Consider the following 19,221-nt stretch of genomic DNA (forward strand, 5'->3'; position numbering starts at 1 on the left):
GTTCATAACACAACCATTTCTACAGCAACCTTTTCTTCCCAAGTTCCCCATTGCTGCCATAATCAGGATATCTGTCACACAATAACAATTTGCTTCACCAAAAACTTTGCATAACTCTTTCAGACATACACGAGATACCATACCTGTTGTCAAGGTTATTAGGTCCAGGAGGAAGAGGAAATATTGGGCCTCGCTGGACTGCTCCAACAAACGGACTGCGCTGAGAACGGTTATGCGTGAGGTATCGTGAAAATAATCAGGTTTCTGAAAACACTGACGTTCTAACCCATCCTTGTGATGTCTAGTACCGTATGTACAACAAAAGAGCATTTCACTATTACAAACTCTTCGGCTGTCGTCTGGATCGTCAGGCCGTATTTCCAGAACTGCAAGGCCTTCCTGCTCAGAGGGTCTTTCTGTCTTCCCAACTGCGAGTGGTTGATATCAAACCCCGGTCGCGAATACTGTGTGGAAGGCGAGGACCGCATCTCCCTCTGTCGAAGACTGCGGTGGTCGTCATAGAAAATCAACCAGCAATAACATGTCTCCCCAACATGCCGGGAGGTCAAGACCAGTGCCTCGTTTCATAGCCGAAATCTCTGCACTGGGCCAGCCCGCCCTTTATAGGTGGAAACCCCTTGGCTAATTTTTCCATGTATGAACAAAGAACAGAATATAAGTTAGGCTGCGGGGGTAACTAACTAGAACATGGCGCTGAAGAAAGAAAAGGGCCCGCTGTGCCGTGCTAGCAACTGTGACTAGGGCATTAGACTGGCCGAACACAATAATGAAAGTTGATAGAAGACTCTTCTTGGATGTTCTTTAGCGGCCCTGGAGGACTCTTGCTGTATCTACTACTGTCGATGGACCGAAACATGCTGCATGCACGATGATGCAACATTATTTTCCAGCTTCCAGTAACCGTTCTAGTTAATCCTCACGCCCTAGAATATCAATACTTGTCCGTCTGCCCTCGCCTATCGGTCTCTAGGCTGCGGTACGTAAAGGGGAGGGTTATATATGGCCCAGGCCTGCCTTAACAGCTAAAAGTAAACCTTTTTTAACTAGTTAAGCGTCATGGCCCACTGCAACTAGTTAAAGCCTCTTTATCCCCAGATTAACCAGATAATAATTCTGATAAATTAATATTGATTGCTTTCCCTAGAAAGCGCTCCGGGCTCTCGAGGCGTAGCGAGGAAGAAGAGAGACCCAAGAAGTGTGCCAACCGCCCCGCCGCCGCCGCCGCTGCCCTTTGTACCCGTGCCTGCACTAGTTAGTTAGCTGGTTAGAACAACGAACTAGCTAGCCAGCAACCAGCGACTTGACCAAGTATTTCAACTATTTAAGAACCATCCAGGGGCGCCCGTCTGACACGTATATCGAAAATATCCTAAGACGAGAAGAGGACGAAAGCGACGCCCTGTTGTTTGTCGGCCTGCCCCATTTGCGCCTGTCTCGATCAAAACATCATGGACACTCTAGAACTTCAAGGCGAAGGTATGGCCGCAGCCCCTAACTATCTCCCGCGCATTCGCTAATCGACGATATCGCAAATATCAGAGAAGTTAATCGAAGTCAGCCACCTGCTCAAGACCCTTCGGTCAGACTTGGACCAGAAGTCCCTTCAGACGTCCCGTATGCGCCGCCACAAAACGCCCTCTTCATGCACTGACCGTCATAATAACGTGCCGTTTTAAATAATAGAGCTGATCGAGACCCTACAAAAACTTCGAGTCCACGGTCGAAAGCTGGAAAATGCAGACCCCATATACGAAAAGGAGGTATGGAAGCGGACAGTTTTGTATGCGCAACGTCACGGTTTTAACGGACTGTGTTTGTAGGGTATAGCGACCCTGTCTACGTACGGGTTCGACGAACCAGATGCGATCATATACCGGGAAGCCTTACGATGTCTAGCGAATGCGCTGCTGCTCGAGAAGGCCACACGCCAACGGTTTGTCGACCTAGGAAATGGAAGGAAAGCGGCAGAGAAGCTGAAGGTACGTGCTTTGGTTTCCGACACAAGCGGTATTACGTCGTTTAACTTGGAGGGTACAAACAGGAAGAGAACTCGGACGATGAATTTTTATGCTCACGACTACTATTCCTAACGACTTACGATTCAGATCTGGATTTTGATAAGTTGTTCAGCGAGTGTTCTCTGGGAGAGAGTATCAATAATGTATGACACCGACACCGATCTGTTACTTCTCTGAAAGACTAACACCAGTACAGCATATATATCGACATTCCAAGCAGTTCTCCAAGGGCAAAAAGAAGAAACTTACTCCCATCGATGAACTTGCTCTCTCAGAGACCCTCAAACTGATGTTTAATATTACAAACTACTATCCTCATCAAGTTGCAGCATTCTCGCCGTCAATACCCCACATACTCAAAATCTTAAGTCGCATTGAGATACCAACTCCACCGCTGCAGGCTCCAGTCAACTATCTGGTCAACTCATTGCTGAATTTAGATCTCGCGGCGGAGAAAAGCAAGCCATTCAGCACTAATCCACTCTTCCCAAAATTTGACCAGAACTGCAATGTGGATAAACTGATTAATATCCTTGACCAGGCGGTAGCCATGCATAAGCCATCTGATCTAGAGACTCTCGCAGTTCCACTACTCACTCTCCTGAGGAAAATATACTCATTCGCCCCGGAAGGCCCGAGAAAATACATGGAATGGCTTTTGCTTCCTGAAGATAACGATCGTGATCTACCTATAGGGCAATCCAATACACTCTCATCCCGCTTACTACGGCTGTCAACATCTCCCGTAGCGCCTAGCCTGCGAGACGGCATTTCGGCACTCATGTTCGAGTTATCCGGAAGCAATGCCAGTGAATTTGTGAGGAATGTAGGGTACGGTTTTGCTGCCGGCTTCCTCATGTCCCATGATATGGCTATCCCTGAAAGTGCAAAGGAAGCCTACAGCTCAAAGGGTAACAAGGAATTTAATTCGGCCATTAATCCGATTACTGGTCAACGTTTCGATGCTGAGCCTGTGGACAATGGACCCGAGATGACTGAGGAAGAGAAGGAGCGAGAAGCTGAGAGACTCTTTGTGCTTTTTGAGAGGTACTGTCTCCTAGATTCCAACACTCTTTGACTATAGCACCATTTAATTATGGAACGTTTGGGATTTTCATTGCTAACTATCCTACCTTCTTACAGGCTACGTGCTACAGGAGTTGTTAATGTTGAAAATCCCGTTCGAACGGCCGTGGAGCAAGGTCGAATCGAAGAACTCGATTAATTCTTTTTGCATAAATGTACTGTTTTATATACCTCCTATCCATCTCGGTGGTTTAGCATAAGTAGTCTGTTTGCAACATCTAATATGAATACAAAATATCGGTACAATCCCCCGAAGGTAAATGGAACTAAAAGATATTCCTAACCTCCCCCTACCTCCTTTTTATATACTCTCTTCTCGTCCCTTTGTCTTCTTTGCAACAAAGAAATGCCAGCGAAACTAAATAAAATGACGTAATCATACATTGCCGCTAGTGAGGCTTGGCAAATATTACATAATAATCTTATCGGGACGTCGGTGTCCTAATAATCCGATATCGATTATTTTTGGCGCGCCAGTCGTAGTGGTTAGAACAACCTGATGCACATTCAAGATCCAAACCTCACAGGCTTATTACGAGGCTAAGGCTTATACGATCCTCATATCCAAGCCATTCCGCTTCATTTATATACCTATCTTTCTTATCCTTCGCGGCCTGAGCCTTTGTCTTAGTCGTGTAGCTCAACTTTCACCCCTCCTTCACCCCGCCTCTATTCATACAAATTTAATAAAGGCGCATCTATTTCAAAATGGCTTCAGGCTTGGGTTCGTTCGACCCGGAGACGGCTCAGAATTTGGAAGACGTAAGCAGTTTTACTTCCGCTTCTAGTATTGCAGTGCAAGGAAATTAACAAAAACTCCAGATGGAAAAGCAATTTGCGGTTAAAGGTTTGGCTTCTACGCTTCTCACACTCCGCGAGGTAAACATCTTACTCACCTCCTACGTTGCCTACAGCCGTGCAGCAAATGTCAACATATTGGGCCATTCTCGAGCGAGCACCAGGATCAAAGCTTCGACTCACAAAGTTGGATGATGAGATATATGAGAGCTTCAAGACCGAGTTTCCTGACTTCGACCCTGCCGCGACAATTGATGAGGATGAAATGAAGAGCAAGGCTGGCAAGGAAAAATGGCGAAACTGGATGAAGCAGTATGAAGAGAAAGTTGCTGATTACAACTTTGGTACTCTCTTGAGAGCAAACCCGAAATTTGAGTACGGAGAAAAAGAGACTATTTTCGGTAAGGAATGCAAAAAACCTGAAGCATTGTGTGGTATTGGGGGAAAACTATACAGGGATAACGCAGGAAACGTTCAACGCTAACATACGGTTGTGCATATAGTTGTCCGTATGCAGTTTTATGCCATTGAGATCGCAAGGTTTGTCATTTCCCAAGAACATGAAGTGATGGCAGAAACCAACTTAATTTTGTGAAAAATAGAAACCGTGCTGGTCTAAACGACTGGGTATATGAACAGGCACAGAAAGAGAGGTTCCGCTCATAAAGTGTTTCTCTAGGTTCGTAACACCGTTTTCCCAGTTCATAGAAAAAAAAACACCCTTAGCCGCTGCCACTGGGATTTTACGATAATTGGCCTCCGCCAATGGGATCAATACCCAGCCGCCATGCCCTTTCACCCGCTTCAAGGCTGTAAGACGTCTCCACTGACATGGAGGCTCGAGTTACAATGCAAAGGAGCCGAGGTATGCTCTCCACTATTTAGAGAGAGCATTTGGTTACTTGGACTGCATTACTGCATAAAATTTGTGCAACTTGAAGGTAGAGTTGCTATTTTGTGTGAAATAAAAGCTTATGAAAAAAATGAATAAATTGACAATATTACAGTCAAGAATAATTCTGACTTTAGGCCCATGGGAATAAACTGTATATATATACAACCAAGAAGTGAAATCAGACGCTATACACAAAATCCAACAGTTCGGTATAATGTGATTTAACTTGCTATGGGTAAAACTGAATTTGGAGAACACAACGACATGATATCATTCAATGAGGGAGTTGGCCCATGAGTAGTTTATGTAGCAAGCTCTGCAGGTTGACTTTGAGAGGCGGGAGCAGACGTTCCATTTTCTCCATTGGAATCTCCATTCCTCTGGAAAGAAGGAGGAATAACGTATTTAGAGCTCTTCCAGGGTTTGACGTGCAAATGGTACATCAAATCGATTTCCTCGAGAGTCCGTCCTGCACCTTCAATGACGCCAAAGTAGACCAGAGCGGCAGCAATTATCAGGCAGCCAGCGAACACAAAGCCGTACAAGAAATCGATGTCGCCAACAATAAAGGGCGTGAAGAACGCCAGAAGGAAGTTCCATAGCCAGTTCGATGCGGTTGCCATTGCCATTGCGGTAGCACGATATCGAGATGGGTATAATTCGGCGATGATAGCCCATACCATTGGTCCCCATGTGCATGCAAATCCAACAATGAATAGGCATGAGAAGGCAACCATCACTTTACCAGCTCCGGGAGTTAATGCTGGCTCATCACGATTAAGTACGAAGTGGCCGACAGAGGCATATATGATGAAGCAGACGAACATCCAGAGAGCTCCACCAATGAGAGACTTACGTCTTCCGAAATGCTCGATGTTGTAGAGTCCTATAAAGGTAGCGACGAAATTTACAGCTCCTAGAATCATCTGGGTGACGTAGCTGTTGCTCAGACCAGCACCTCGGAAGACAAAAGTTCCATAATAGAAGAAGTAGTTTGCACCCGTCAGCTGCTGGAAAGCTTGTAGTGTTATTCCAAGAAGCAATCTGGAGCGCATAGTTGGCGCAAAGAATATCTGATACCATGGTTGGTCCTTGGTAAGTTGGTCTTCTTCATGCTGACGCTTGATTTCATTGAACTCTTCATGTAGTTTTTCGTGGTTCTCTGGAACTCCGTTGAGCTTCATCATTGTTCGCTTGGCCTTTTCAATTCGGTTGTGTCGATAGTCATATCGGGGTGTCTCAGGGAAGAAGATTATGCCGAATCCTAGGATAGCTGCCCAGATGAAAGTGACTCCCATCGGGATTCGCCAGGAACTAGAGTCCGGACGAGCTTCTGTTCCGTAGTTAATGCAATTGGCAATGAAAATGCCGAGTGTGATGAATAGTTGGTAGGTACTGGTAGTTAATGGACATGTTAGCTTGTGATAATTTGCAGAGACATATAGGGAAACAGCATACCTGACTAGAGCACCGCGGATATGCCTAGGAGCACTCTCTCCCTGATATAAAGGGACAAGTAGAGAGAGAGACCCGACTCCTAGGCCGGTAACCCACCGTCCAATAGCTACTTGGTACCATCTTGGTTCTTCCGAAGTAATTTGGACAATGATACCAGCTGAAAGGATTCCGCACCAGAAAGATATTGACCACTTCCGTCCAACCCTGTCGGCCAAGGGACCGGCTATCAGGGCACCTATCAACGTTCCAACCGAGAGCTGTCATCATGAAATTGCTGATTAGCCTCCGAAAGAGCAAGAAGCAAGAGAGATCAATCTTTGCTCCAATGGATGCATAAGTACATGAGAATTGGGGTATTCTTACCAACGCCACAATCAATCCAGCACGAACATTGGAGAACATGTAGTCCTTGCGACTAGGTTCGCCAAATCGCCTCTTGAAATCTTCCATCTCCAGAATACCTGAGATCTGTCCAGTGTCATAACCGAAGAGGAACCCTCCCATTGACACAAAAACCCCCATCACCGCGGACCGCCATGTTAATCGAGGAATCGGCGTAGTCACCATACCAGCAGGGTAGCTAGCCATCTCTACCTCAGTTGCTGCAGCAGCAGGAGGAGCGCCTGCGGCCTCCTTTGACGGGGGGGCCTTGCTCTTGAACATCTTGTCCATATGTTTCGGTCCTCTCAAAAGCACCAGTGAGCAATGGAGAAGGGAGAGTGAAAAATTCCGATCTTGTGGGAAAAAAAACCCGGGCGTAAAACAGGTTATAAACTTCAGGCAATGGAATTATTTTGGAGCCCAAGCCCCCATATAATAAAAAGGCAACATGGAACCATGGTTTGGCCCCAGAGAGTCCCCAGGGCGGGAACCCAATGGCGCAGCAGGGGAAGATTCCACAGCCCTCCGCTGCATGCTAGGCAGGCAGAGAGGATTGAGTGGCAGCCGAGTGCTAATCATTGACCTTTTCATCCGAATTTGCTGGGATGATCGGTTCAGCCCAAAGATCCACAGGCTATCGATTCACATGAGCACCATCGTTGGTCATCCCCGTCTCGTCTGGGGGCTTCAATGACAGGTAATAACGGGCAACTGGTGGCGTGCACTGTGCTAAAGAGCAGTGACATGAAGTCAATCTTGTACTCCGCATGTAACTCTCAGCATCAGACATGATTTGACAGGCTTCGGCATTTCCTGGGGACAAGTGTTTCGCCTCTGACGGGTGTTTCGGGCGAGCCAGAGAAGCGCAGCTGTGACGTCATAGGTGGCCCTGTTTATATACCGGCAAACCCGGAGGGACGGGTCCGTCGTAGTTCGGAGATGGGGATATGTGTGATCGTGTCATCAAGTGTCGGATAGCCGTGCTGTCGTGACGCTGCTGGGCCAGTTGGGTTTTCGTAGTGACGGTGACGACCTTGGTGTCTCCGATTTCACCAGGATAGCTAACTGACACTTGGATCCATTAGTTAACTAGTTATTACGGGAAAATAATGAATAACATACCTCTATCTCTCAACGGCTATATCAGTCAATTGCTATGCTCACAGCTGCGACATAGGTATTACCACCAGAGATGTCAAGCTGGCTTCCTGTACGGCGTATTACCAAGGACTGAAGAGACACTAGACAACCGGTCATGTCCATCCGGTTGGTGAGCTTGACAACACTCAGAATCGCGAGAACACTGTGGGCTGATAAATATACCCTCTCTTATGATATCACGGTTATCATACCAGTGTACCGCTGGCATCTTGCCTTTTGTTTGTGGCAGGCTCCCCAGAGATCTCATACTTGGACGTGAAAATTTTCATCTCTTCCCGTCAGGGCCGGCGGGCCTTCAGGACTCCGAGTCGAGGCATGCTTTGACCTTTTCATATTATTGCTGATCTTCCGTGAGAAGACACAGATTGCAGAACAGTGGGTGGTTGAGTCCACTAACTAGTTAGCTATTTGCTGTCTAGCTCTGTTTATATTTAGCACTCTGAAAGGGTGTCGGTTTCACATTGCGAGCTAGAGCGGAACCTCGACCGTCTCCCGGGCATTTGAACCAGTCTGACTGGTTTGACTGCTATGGATGCTTGTCTTTCAAGGCTTATTTGTTAACATGGGCTCCATATTCCGTTGAGGCTGAAGGTCGTCCATGCGATCTGCTGCCCAAGTGAGCCGGATACAGCAAATGGTAGCTGCGTGCCCCTGACCGAAAGTGCCGTTTTCTCCAGTTCTCCCGTCGTATTCAGAGATTACTCGTATTTATTTGCGGAACGGATGTGCTGCTTCTCCGTTCCCCTTTATGTGGACGATGGGGAGATGTCGAATATTTAAAAGGCCAGAGAGAATGCCGTCTGGGGGAGTTTTTTTGCGACAGGTTCGATCCCTTTGAAGCAGGCATCAAAAGGTGAGAAGCACTTCAACCCCGGAGGAAAAGAGCGCCATTCTTACCGTCTGACAGTTCGCAAATAAAATATCCAAAGCCGGAACAAGTGTTTGTCTCCAGTGTTCAATTGAAACCCATCAGGTGAGAAGATGATGTGAGCCCCTTTTGCTTGAGGAGCAGCCGTCTAACTGCCAGCCAGAACCCCATAATCATTAATCGATAATACCAAAACTCCCTCCAGCAAGATGAAGTTCTCCGCCATTGTTCTCCTTGCTCTCCCCCTTCAGGTCCTTGCTGGAACCTGCTACTTCTGCGAAAACACTCCCCATGTCGGAGCCGTTAGGCCTACGTACGACTGCGGCAAGAAATGCCACAAGAAGCACTACAATACCGATCTGTCCACTTACCACTGCTGGATGGATGGTAGAAACCCAACCTGCTTCAAGAACTGCTGCAGGAGAGCTGGAAGACAAGTCGGAACCATCGATGGCTTGTAAATGGGGGTGATTTTGTACATAATTTATGCACACGTTAATATTTAATCAAAACGTCCCTTGGTGTCAGCTTGCCGCCGAACCGGTCAGCCTTCATAAGACTTGTTTATGCTGTGTTTATGCAATAGTACTTAGTACTGTAGGGAGTATACCTGTGCATAGCTCACAATCATGAACACAAGTTCGCTGTCTGATATTCGACCGAAATTCTACACTGCACAAAAATGGGTATCGGGCATGCAAGGTCCCCAAGGCGATCTTCAGGCGTATTTTCGAGAATTGAGTCTGCTGCAAGGGGATCCTGCTTGTACTTCTATTCATGTCCGTTCCGCGAGTCAGTCTGTGCCTCTGGCCAAGAGAGAGAGAGAGAGAGAGAGAGAGAGAGAGAGCAAAACAGCAGCTTCGTGCATCCTGCAGCACACTGTGACGTTACCATGACTCTCATCAGCTCAACACCGACTAACCACGAAGAAAACAAACTTGTCGGGCGAGATTCGGCGGGTTCTTGCATGTTGGAAAGCTCCATAGTTCCCCATGACTCTCCTCTGGTCCAAACCTCCCAGCTTGTCTCTTAACTTGCAGGGAGAGGCATCCCGAGATGCAGACGGAGAGCAAGCTAGCAATACTACCGTCGTAGCTTCGTGCATCCGTCCTCACTCTTTTGATGTCACTTTGCGGCCGCGGTTGACCTTGAGCAATTCCACGTCCAAGATGCAAGTTGAAGCCTGACGATCTGCCGAGGGTATTTGATAATACTAACTCGACGATAGTCAGATACTCCGTAGAAGGAAGGCATTTTAAGAAGATGGCTGGCAGGGATCTTAAATGGCTCGGTCTCGCTTCCCTGGGTTACATGGTGCGCATCTGCGTGAAGTCAGAAAGCCAGAGCCAGGCACCTGAGCAGGCCCCTCGTCCCCAATATCTTGAGTGCATAACTAGTTAATGGCTAACAACAAGGATGTCGCGGCAGACATACGAGCTTTGAGCCACCGGAGGTATCACAATAACCTCTCTGACTCCATACCACGTTTCGAGTTCCGTGGAGAGACCGAAATGAGCGAGACGAAGTATGGCTAACTACTGGTTAGTTCGTTGGTTAGTCCACCAACTGGGAGGAGCCAGTTATAGTCTCTGTCTAAAGTTAGAAACGTCTGATATCAGAATACGATGCGTGCGGACCAGCAGAGACGGTCCCTGATCACCACCACCAAGCTTCGCCTCAACAGGTCAGGGAGCTTGTTCAAGCCCTAAGCACAGAGTTCCGCAGGCTGGAGGTACTTTTCAAGAATACCAACACTGTCCCTTGTTGTGAGCGAGGGGTGACTTGAAGATCATGGCTTACGGGCTGGCCAATCTGATTATTCTGGGAGCCTACCATCCACTCTTCAGGCTAAGGAGTTTTTTTACGAGGGCCGAAGCTTTGGTGCAAGGCAATTAACCAGGACATGGTGACCACCAGCCTGATGCTACGTCCGTTCACTTAGGCAGACAGGCAGACAGTGTACGGGATGCGATGCTTGATATTCTTTGCTGGCGTCAAGGAAGAAAGGATAGCTTGCTCACGATAGACCCCTTGAGCTTGGTTGTGCTCAAACTGCTACCTTGTAGCGAGAAAAATGCCACCGAGGAGCCTCCATTCCCGTACATCTTGCTTTGGTTCCGGTCTGGTCCTGTTTTAATGGCCTTCATTCTCCGTATATCCATCACGACTCCAACTTCCAACTCCATCGCTTCTACTGTTTGGCATCTTCTAATTATTCCACTGTCTCCGGCACCCTATTGCACGTGCGGTGATATTGCTTTTCAGGCCGCCTCAAATATCTTCTGCGCTGCAACCCGACGATCATCTCGGGTCGACTACGGTTTTGCGGGGTCTAGTTGTAATATCATGGTGTATTTTTAGATCCCAGCGTGAGCATGCTGAGTGGTTGTGCAAGGCTCTGTGGCCCTGGGCTGAAAGCTTCCCATAGAGCTATGGGGCAAGGTTTATGAACATGAATTGGGGGTCCCACTGTACATTTTCGAATACGGGCGAGTATCTGAAGGTCCCATCCCAGCGATTTTCGGCATTATTGGATGATACTCTCCAACGTGGGTGGCGGCTTGGATAATGAGAGATGGGATAAACAACACCGAGCCCATCTGAGGAGTATATAAAGCCTCTGCTCGCCCGGTTAGGTTCACTCGATCAGCAACAATCAAAGCAGCAAAAGCAGCAAACTACAAGAACAAAAGCAGATCAATCTATCAAGATGAAGCTCTCCCTCCTCACTGTCGCCGCTGCCGCCGGCGCTGCTGTCGCTGCCCCCGCCGCCGAGATTGACACCCGTGCCGGAAGCGTCCAGGGCTTTGACATCTCTGGCTACCAGCCAAATGTTGACTTCAGGGCTGCCTACAATGGTGGTGCCCGTTTCGTCATGATCAAGGTTGGCTTTCTCTTTTGAACGATATGCCTTGGGCAAAAAGACCACATGAGCTAACAGCCCATCAGGCCACTGAGGGAACTACCTTCAAGTCCTCCACCTTCAACAGCCAGTACACTGGTGCTACCAACAACAAGTTCATCCGTGGTGGTTATCACTTCGCCCACCCTGACACCTCTGCTACCGCTCAGTGCGATTACTTCCTCGCCAACGGTGGTGGCTGGTCCAACGATGGTATCACCCTCCCCGGCATGATTGATCTCGAGGGAACCTCTGGCAAGCCCAAGTGCTACGGCCTCAGCGCCAGCGCCATGATTGCCTGGATCAAGGCCTTCTCCGACCGCTACAACGCCAAAACTGGCCGTTACCCCATGATCTACACCTCTCCCGACTGGTGGCAGTCCTGCACCGGAAACACCAAGACTTTCGGTACTACCATCCCTCTCGTCCTCGCCCGCTGGGCCTCCAGTCCTGGAACCCCACCAGGTGGCTGGCCATACCACACCTTCTGGCAGAACGCCGACACCTACCGCTTCGGTGGTGACTCTGAGATCTTCAACGGCGGCATGGACCAGCTCCAGCGCTTCGCCAAGGGTGGTTAAATCATTTCCATCAGCCTGTACATATCATCAAACGGAGATAAGAGTTGGGGGGGGGGGGTAGTGTGATATGTAACCCTTGACATCTATCTCCAGTATATATCAGTATATATATATATATATACATTATGAATCTAAGAACTTCAGAAAGAGACTCCTTTGACATAGTAGCAAGTGGGAACAACTGCACATGTAGACTGTAAAAATGTTGAAGTTGAAAGAAGGTGTGCCTGAGTGACCTAAAAATAGAACAGGACAGAATAGGTAAGTCTGTGCCGATATATCACGTGAAATTAATCATCACGGATAAATTATTTTCCAGAGACGCGTTAATTAATATCACGTGACTCCCAGCCACCGGCGCGTAAAGTCGCGACTTTTTCCACTTTTTGCGCGCGTCAGAAAGAGGAAAAAGAGGCGCGCGGGAAAGTCGCAAACCAACCTCAACGTCTCAACCGCAGACGTCGAGGTTGCGGCCAACATCATCACCACCACGCACTCTCTTTTTGTTTGACTGTCTGTCCCTGTTCGGCGGTTTATGGGTGTTCCTCTTTCTAGCACTTCGGTACCTTCTCTTTTTCTCGTCATGTTTTATTAAGATTTTTTTTTTTTATTCAGCGTGTCCTTGCTTCAGTCCAACCTTGGGTCGGCGAGCGTTAGATCCGTAGCTACCGCCTCACTTGTTATAAGACGAAGATGGTTGACCAGGAAATTCGTCCTCCGACCCCTCCAAGGGCATCCTCCTCGGCAATTGGAGATGCCTCGCAGTCAGCGGATGACTCGATCCCAATCGTGGCACCTACCACCGCATTCTCGCCCTTAGATGCGTCTCCGCTACCTCTCTCCAGCTCCCGGTCAAAACGAGTCAATTTCTCCCCCATGGCTAGCTATATCAAACCTCCGGAGTTCACAGATCACAGCATGAAGCCACCCACGCGGTTACGGTCTCTGCCGCCTTCCTCAAACCAAAGTGTGCCAGCCAAGTCCATTCTTAAATCGCGGACAGTGATATCAGACAATATACCGTCAGATGAGCTTAGGTCTAGTCCATCCACCGACTTGTCGGGGATGCTTAGCTCTATTATCGAGCAGCTTTCGGGGAGCTCTCATATTCTACGGAGAGATGCTTACTCCCAGCTCGTTGGCAGCCTTTCTGCCTACTGCGACCAGCCCGATTCAAACTCGATTATTGACAACATAGATCTTTTCGTTGGCTGGATAAAGCGAGATATCAACACCACTCCTTCCTCTCATGACGATTCAGATTACTCGTTGCCACATCAGGCTCTTAACCTATTGAATATGCTTGTCTTCAAGCCGGAAACCTCCCCTCGGATTCCAGACGACTTCAAAGCTTACATTCTCGACCATGCCATTTCCTCGATCCAGCAGAATTCAACTCCCAAAAATATCGTTATTGACTATATGAGACTTCTCAGCATTCAAAACTTCTCTCCAAAGATCCTTACTAGCTCCAGGGCTACCAAGATGCTAGAAACCATCAGCAGCGGACCGGACCGTGTTGGAGGAAAGGCAGTAACTGCTCTACGACTAAATATATACGATCGATTGTTCTCCCAAGCCCGCTCCATCTTCATATCTCATGCGAACTTCTGGATGGATAATCTCATTGCTGGCCTTCTGCACAAGGTCAAGGACGTTAGGTTAAAGGCTCTCCAATTAGGCTTCCGGATAACTGATTCCTTGGGCCCGTCTACCCCTGTGTTCAAGGCAATCGACGAGGTCCTGAACCTTCCCACAGATAAAGGAAAAGACACAAAGTTTGTGAATGACTTTTGTGATCGTTTGACTAGTATGATTTCAAGTCGGGAAACAAGTCTCCATGTACCACAAATCTGGAGCGTTGTCACCCTTCTTCTTCGTGGTCCTCGATGGCAGGTAGAGAAGTGGCCCCATTTCAAAGCTTGGATGCTGGTCATCCAGAAATGCTTCAATTGCAGTGATCTTACCACCAACTCACAGGCACTTCTTGCATGGAACAGATTAGTCTATGTAGTGCAGCAGTCTTCCGAGAGTAACAGGGGTATGGCTAAATTCCTATTCAAGCCTATTGACTCACAGCTGGAGAGAAGAAAGACTTCCAAACGGGGAACTCACAACGACCACGCCTTTTCAAGCTATTGCAACCTTCTTTACTACTCCTTCAAACCCGGGACACCATTTGAACGCCTGGACTTGCACTGGACGGAGTACATGCTAGCGCCCACCTCAAAGGTCTTAAAGTGGAGCTCTGGAAATGCCTTGGGACTTTGCAGAATATTAGCCATGTTACTATGGGATTCCCCGAAAATCTGGGACGAGAAAAAGGCCCTTGAAACATCTAAAGTTGGTCCGGAAGACCTCCCTCGACTGGACTGCAAGTGGGTCCGTTCTAGGGTATCAAAGATATTGCCTGTGTTTGAAACCCTCTTTGACCTCCTCAGTGAACAAAGTACCTCCATAGAAGATTCTACGGCGGGTTTAGCCTGGGTTCACCTCTCCCGAAGTCTTGCAGATGCATCTAGTAAAGAAATCCAGCCCTCTACTGAGACAATGGAGGCTGTTGGTTCAATCCTTGAGAGCCTTCAGCGAATCTGGAAAAAAACCGGAATATCTGCTGTTTCCAGAGCCAAAGATGGGAACAGTATTTTCTTTAACCAATTCCTCTTCCTCGTCAAAACAGTCGTACATAGCCTTGGGTCAGTTGCTTTTACCGAAAAGATGCTTCTCAAGACTTCGACGGAAACATTCAGCATAGCTCAAACCCCTACACACCGCCGCCCCCACCCTAACGGTGTCATCAGAACTCCCCTCTTACACCTTCTCCAATATGTATGTCTATCTACATACCCAGTCTCTATCCCACGCTATAAATCATTACTACACGGTATCATTGAAACTGGCATACGAAACCGGACCTCCAGAAGCTCCCGCTTGGAAGCCCTACGCCAGTTCACAGAGTCATTGCTTGGGCCCACTAGCGAGGCCCTTGAACTAAACCATGACTCCGTCGAAGAGGTCTGGAAGTGCACTTCGACTTTCACAAAAGAAACCCTCGCAAATTCAACCCCTGATACCAACGTAATGGGCAAAGACGAAACCTCAGCCCGTGACTATGACAAGGTTCTAGCCATCCTCGAACGTGGAACAAGATATGGTATCAAGAGTTTGGAGTGGTCTTCCCTGTTTCGGTCACTGGTGGCCGTAGTCCGCAATGAAAAGGGTGATGCCCAAGTGTCCCATTTCATTGAATCGTTCGTTGGCCATTCAATTAGGAACGGTGTATCCATTGGTTTCGGTGAAATGGGCTTATTCATGGAGCCAATTTCTTTTCCTCGAGAGCAAGCTACACAAGTACAGTCAATCAATTTGCCCACAACGACCAAATCAAGCCCGAAACCTCAACCATTCTGTGAGAAGGTTGTTTCCCTGACCAACGATATCCTCTTACACCTATACCATGCCCAATCATGGGAGTGCATTCCTGATATACTCGCTTTTCTTGATGCTGTCTCGCAATGGCTTGAGCGGTGCCCAGAGCATTACCGTATCACCTTGCTTGAGAGACTGCAAACTGGTATTGTTCCATGGTTATCAGATCCCAGCGAAAAACTGACCGCAGAGTCCTGCGTTGACAAGTCTATATTGAATTCAGTAAGCCCATCATCACTCCTTGTATTATAACTAAAACTACGCTAACAAGACCAGGCTCGGACTATGACCTCGGTCACTATTTGCAATATCACATCTCTCCGTAATACCAACAGCGAGACTCTAGAGCAACTGGCCTCATTGATGACGGCTGGCTTTGAATCTCGCCACAAATCTATTGTGAACAAATTCATCTCCATGTGGAATGCATCCTTCGGCCTAGAAAGGAGCTTATTTTACCCAGCATCGCTAGAGTCAATCCTGCGAAGACTTAAACCATACGTTGAGATTCAGCTACCAGGTTTCCCAGAACGCACCGAAACAAAGGTATGTAGAGTACGAAACCCGTGGTTCGCATGCCACCTTTGACTAACAGTAGAACCTAGTCTATCTCTCCTCCACCAGAATATCTCAGTTCGCAGGATGATGTTGTCACTCCAAAACCGGTCCAAGAACCAAAGAAAGATGGCAGCAAACTCTCAAGTTCTCCCCCGAGTAGCAAAACGCGAAGCCGTAAGAGGAAGTCAGGGCAGAAACATAACACCACTACCCCCAAACGACCTCGTCATGACGATTCACAAATCCAATTCGTGACTGTTGAGCCAGAGTGTGGGATTGGTGGGCCATTAGAATCCCAGTTCATGACCGAAAACCAGAAAGCTGTAAGAGAAAGGCAGCGAAAAGATGCAGCTATAATCTTCCCCGAGATGCACTCGTCACGGCCGTCATCTGGGTGCAAAACACTTGATCCACTTGACAGCAACCTCCCCACTCCTACCATTCCACCAGAGGCACCAAATGTTATTGAAGAGGTCCAGTCTTCTCCAACGCCAGCAAGCAGGAGTCCACGGACATCATATACCAATCTAGATTTAACTTCATTCCCGTCGAATGTTGAATGGAGCTTTTCTACAAATGGTGACCCACCTTCATCTCCACCACAGACAGTGCCTTCATCGCAAGGAGAGCCCGCCACACATGAGCTGAGTTGTACGAGCCCCCACGAAGCTCAGAGCGCCCCTACGAAAGAGCCTTCCCAACTTATACACAATGAAGATGAAGATGCGGACTCCACACCCAGGCCGAACTCGAGATCAAAACCCACAGTACAAGCCGATTCGGGCAAGGAGGATGAGTTGGTCCCTGATTCATTCAATGACCCACTACAGGAGCAAATTGCCTCGCAGCTGGAGCAAGATCTTGAATTGTCAATGGACCTCAGTGTGCCTGGGGATAAACCATCAAAGACTAAGAAGAAGCTAGGAAGCCGAAGGAGGAAGAGAAACGACAGCAGCTCCAACCCAGAGCCAGTGCGGGTGCCTACCATTGAAGTAGCTATTGAAGGAAAGTTACCAGAGCCGATTCAAGCTGTTGCTGCCACTACCTCGTCAACTACGAAGAAACCATCGGCAAGCCAAAGGCGGTCTGGAAGGAAGAGATCCAGCCCCAGTATGGAGGAAGAAACTAGTCAAGAGACACAGGAAAGTGCTCAAAGTTCTCAACCAGCACCGAAGAAGAGAAGGTCACTGCGCCTTCGCGGACGGACGGCAGCTGATAAAGAGATTGAAGTCAAGAGCAACGATATTGTTGAGCCCGAGCAGGAGAGAAGTGAAGCTGCTGCAGCTCTGTCTGGGCAGACGACAGAAGCTAAAGGTAATGCGGAAGCTGAATGTGCCCAGATTGAGCCCGAACAGTCTGGTACGCCTCCGCCTCCTGAATCCCAAGCACGAGAGCAGGTATCTCCAGGATCATCAATACTCCAATCACTTAAGGCCATCCTTGGCTCACTGAGGAATGTCTCCTTTGGAAGGTCAACCCTCCGCGAGCTGGATGACGTGATGTTTGACATCAAGATGGAGGCCCACAATGCGTTCAAGAGAAGCGAGTGAACAAATCTATCTCTCACTTCTCACCTCTTTGGGCCCACCACGCCAGACTGAGGCGCCAACGCCTCTATGAAACACCCTGATTAATGTTCATGTATGTTTAGAGTTAATTGAATACCCCATTAGGATAAACAGCCTTATCGTGATCTCGTTCCAGTTACCACAGAGTAACAAGTAAATAATGTACCATTTTTTTTTTTTTCTTGCTGGTGTATGGAGCCAGCAGCACCCCCAAGCGACGATAAACTAATACGAGATCAGCCCCAACACTAAAATTAAGCCTAAACTAGTTGAGGCTCTAAACAAACACAAATTCGCATACGGTGTGCCTGGCGGTCGCGCTGATTTGCCAGATCGAGCGAAGGCTTGATGCTTGTGCAGCTGAGTGGGCTGAGCGGCAGAGAGATGGATTGTGGTGGGCTGGGATACGATGAGCTGCGAGCAGGGGAAAAGCAAGAAGAGAAAAGGGGGCTTCGATCAACCCGCCGAAGCTGAGAGATATCGAGACTGCGTCGCGCAGAATACGGAATAATGGATACCCATTCGGGAAGACACGAGTGGTATCCTGGCGATCTTGAGCAGCAAAGCGCCTTGTAGCTTGTTGGACTGACGTGTACTCCGTCCGGCGCGCCGCTAATGATGTGAGGTTCAGATAGTGCTCGTGAGCGAGATCAAACCCTTACCATGCAGGCTATATATAGGCCATCATGTCTTCCGTCTCAAGCATTCCATTTCAGCCAGCACTCCCCCAGTCACTACTCCAAGCTCTCCAGTCACCGACTCTCTCTAAACGCTTCTATACAAAACACACCCACCCCCCAAAACCTCAACCGCCAACATGAAGTTCTCTGCCGTTACCGGAGCCGTCTTCCTCCTGGCTTCCATGGTCGCTGCCATGCCCAACGAGCCCGAGAATAGCGTCCAGGACGCCGCAGCCAAGGTTGCTGAGCCTGTCAAGCATTTGGCCGAGGGACATCCTGTCCTTGAGAAGCGCAAGAAGGGCAGTCATGGTGGTAGCCACGGCGGTTCCCACAACAACACCCAGTAAGACTATTCTTCTTTTCATTCACCTGCTTTCTTTTCCCTTGCACTTCTTCTTTGTCTTCTGGTCTCAATGGCTAACGAGCTGTCAATAGAAACGCCGCTGCCTCCATCGTCGTCAGCAACGCAGTCATTGCTGCCGCTCTCGGTGCCACTATCTTCGTCTAGAATGCGCAACATCTGGAAGGGCGGATACGAATGGTCTCTCAGATGCCACATATATAATACTGTGTCTCCCTTTTGCTTGTGTTTCTCTCTGCCGTAGTGGTGATCTATACGTCTGCTTCCAGCGATACCCATCAGGTTCTCTCGAGTGATGAGCCTATCATACCGTTAGTTAATAGTAATAACCATGTTCTCCTACCTCTATCTTCCTTCTTCTCATCTCATCTCATCTCATCTCATCTCCTGTGTGTCTTCGGCTCTGTCCGTCTGCCTTGTCTTAGATGTTGTAAATATTTACGTGCAGGCAATGAA

At 48.2% G+C, this 19,221-nt stretch overlaps 7 protein-coding genes across 7 annotated transcripts; 4 read left to right on the top strand and 3 right to left on the bottom strand.

Moving 5' to 3' along the window:
- Positions 1 to 1,909: 1,909 nt before the first annotated feature.
- Positions 1,910 to 3,117, top strand: ARB_05907 (uncharacterized protein; the record flags this gene model as incomplete). The annotated part of the gene is made up of 3 exons (XM_003015550.1): positions 1,910 to 2,000; positions 2,127 to 2,182; positions 2,236 to 3,117. 3 exons carry the CDS (start codon positions 1,910 to 1,912, stop codon positions 3,115 to 3,117), a joined length of 1,029 nt encoding a protein of 342 aa, XP_003015596.1.
- Positions 3,118 to 4,050: 933 nt separating this feature from the next.
- Positions 4,051 to 4,518, top strand: ARB_05908 (uncharacterized protein; the record flags this gene model as incomplete). Its single annotated transcript, XM_003015551.1, has 2 exons — positions 4,051 to 4,324; positions 4,427 to 4,518. The coding sequence occupies 2 exons, from the start codon at positions 4,051 to 4,053 to the stop codon at positions 4,516 to 4,518; spliced, it is 366 nt and encodes a 121-aa protein (XP_003015597.1).
- Positions 4,519 to 5,120: 602 nt separating this feature from the next.
- ARB_05909 (MFS monosaccharide transporter, putative) lies at positions 5,121 to 6,939 on the bottom strand (the record flags this gene model as incomplete). The annotated part of the gene is made up of 2 exons (XM_003015552.1): positions 5,121 to 6,533; positions 6,640 to 6,939. The coding sequence occupies 2 exons, from the start codon at positions 6,937 to 6,939 to the stop codon at positions 5,121 to 5,123; spliced, it is 1,713 nt and encodes a 570-aa protein (XP_003015598.1).
- Positions 6,940 to 8,862: 1,923 nt separating this feature from the next.
- ARB_05910 (uncharacterized protein) lies at positions 8,863 to 9,167 on the bottom strand (the record flags this gene model as incomplete). The annotated part of the gene is made up of 2 exons (XM_003015553.1): positions 8,863 to 8,995; positions 9,058 to 9,167. 2 exons carry the CDS (start codon positions 9,165 to 9,167, stop codon positions 8,863 to 8,865), a joined length of 243 nt encoding a protein of 80 aa, XP_003015599.1.
- A 2,229-nt stretch (positions 9,168 to 11,396) lies between these two features.
- Positions 11,397 to 12,169, top strand: ARB_05911 (glycosyl hydrolase, putative; the record flags this gene model as incomplete). The annotated part of the gene is made up of 2 exons (XM_003015554.1): positions 11,397 to 11,570; positions 11,636 to 12,169. The coding sequence occupies 2 exons, from the start codon at positions 11,397 to 11,399 to the stop codon at positions 12,167 to 12,169; spliced, it is 708 nt and encodes a 235-aa protein (XP_003015600.1).
- A 693-nt stretch (positions 12,170 to 12,862) lies between these two features.
- Positions 12,863 to 17,706, top strand: ARB_05912 (telomere length regulator protein (Rif1), putative; the record flags this gene model as incomplete). The annotated part of the gene is made up of 3 exons (XM_003015555.1): positions 12,863 to 15,820; positions 15,875 to 16,144; positions 16,204 to 17,706. The coding sequence occupies 3 exons, from the start codon at positions 12,863 to 12,865 to the stop codon at positions 17,704 to 17,706; spliced, it is 4,731 nt and encodes a 1,576-aa protein (XP_003015601.1).
- Positions 17,707 to 18,529: 823 nt separating this feature from the next.
- ARB_05913 (uncharacterized protein) lies at positions 18,530 to 19,044 on the bottom strand (the record flags this gene model as incomplete). Its single annotated transcript, XM_003015556.1, has 2 exons — positions 18,530 to 18,753; positions 18,774 to 19,044. The coding sequence occupies 2 exons, from the start codon at positions 19,042 to 19,044 to the stop codon at positions 18,530 to 18,532; spliced, it is 495 nt and encodes a 164-aa protein (XP_003015602.1).
- Positions 19,045 to 19,221: the final 177 nt, after the last annotated feature.

This window comes from Trichophyton benhamiae (assembly GCF_000151125.1).
Source record: "Trichophyton benhamiae CBS 112371 chromosome Unknown Abenha-G-c-322p01.r1, whole genome shotgun sequence".
NCBI lineage: Eukaryota > Fungi > Ascomycota > Eurotiomycetes > Onygenales > Arthrodermataceae > Trichophyton > Trichophyton benhamiae.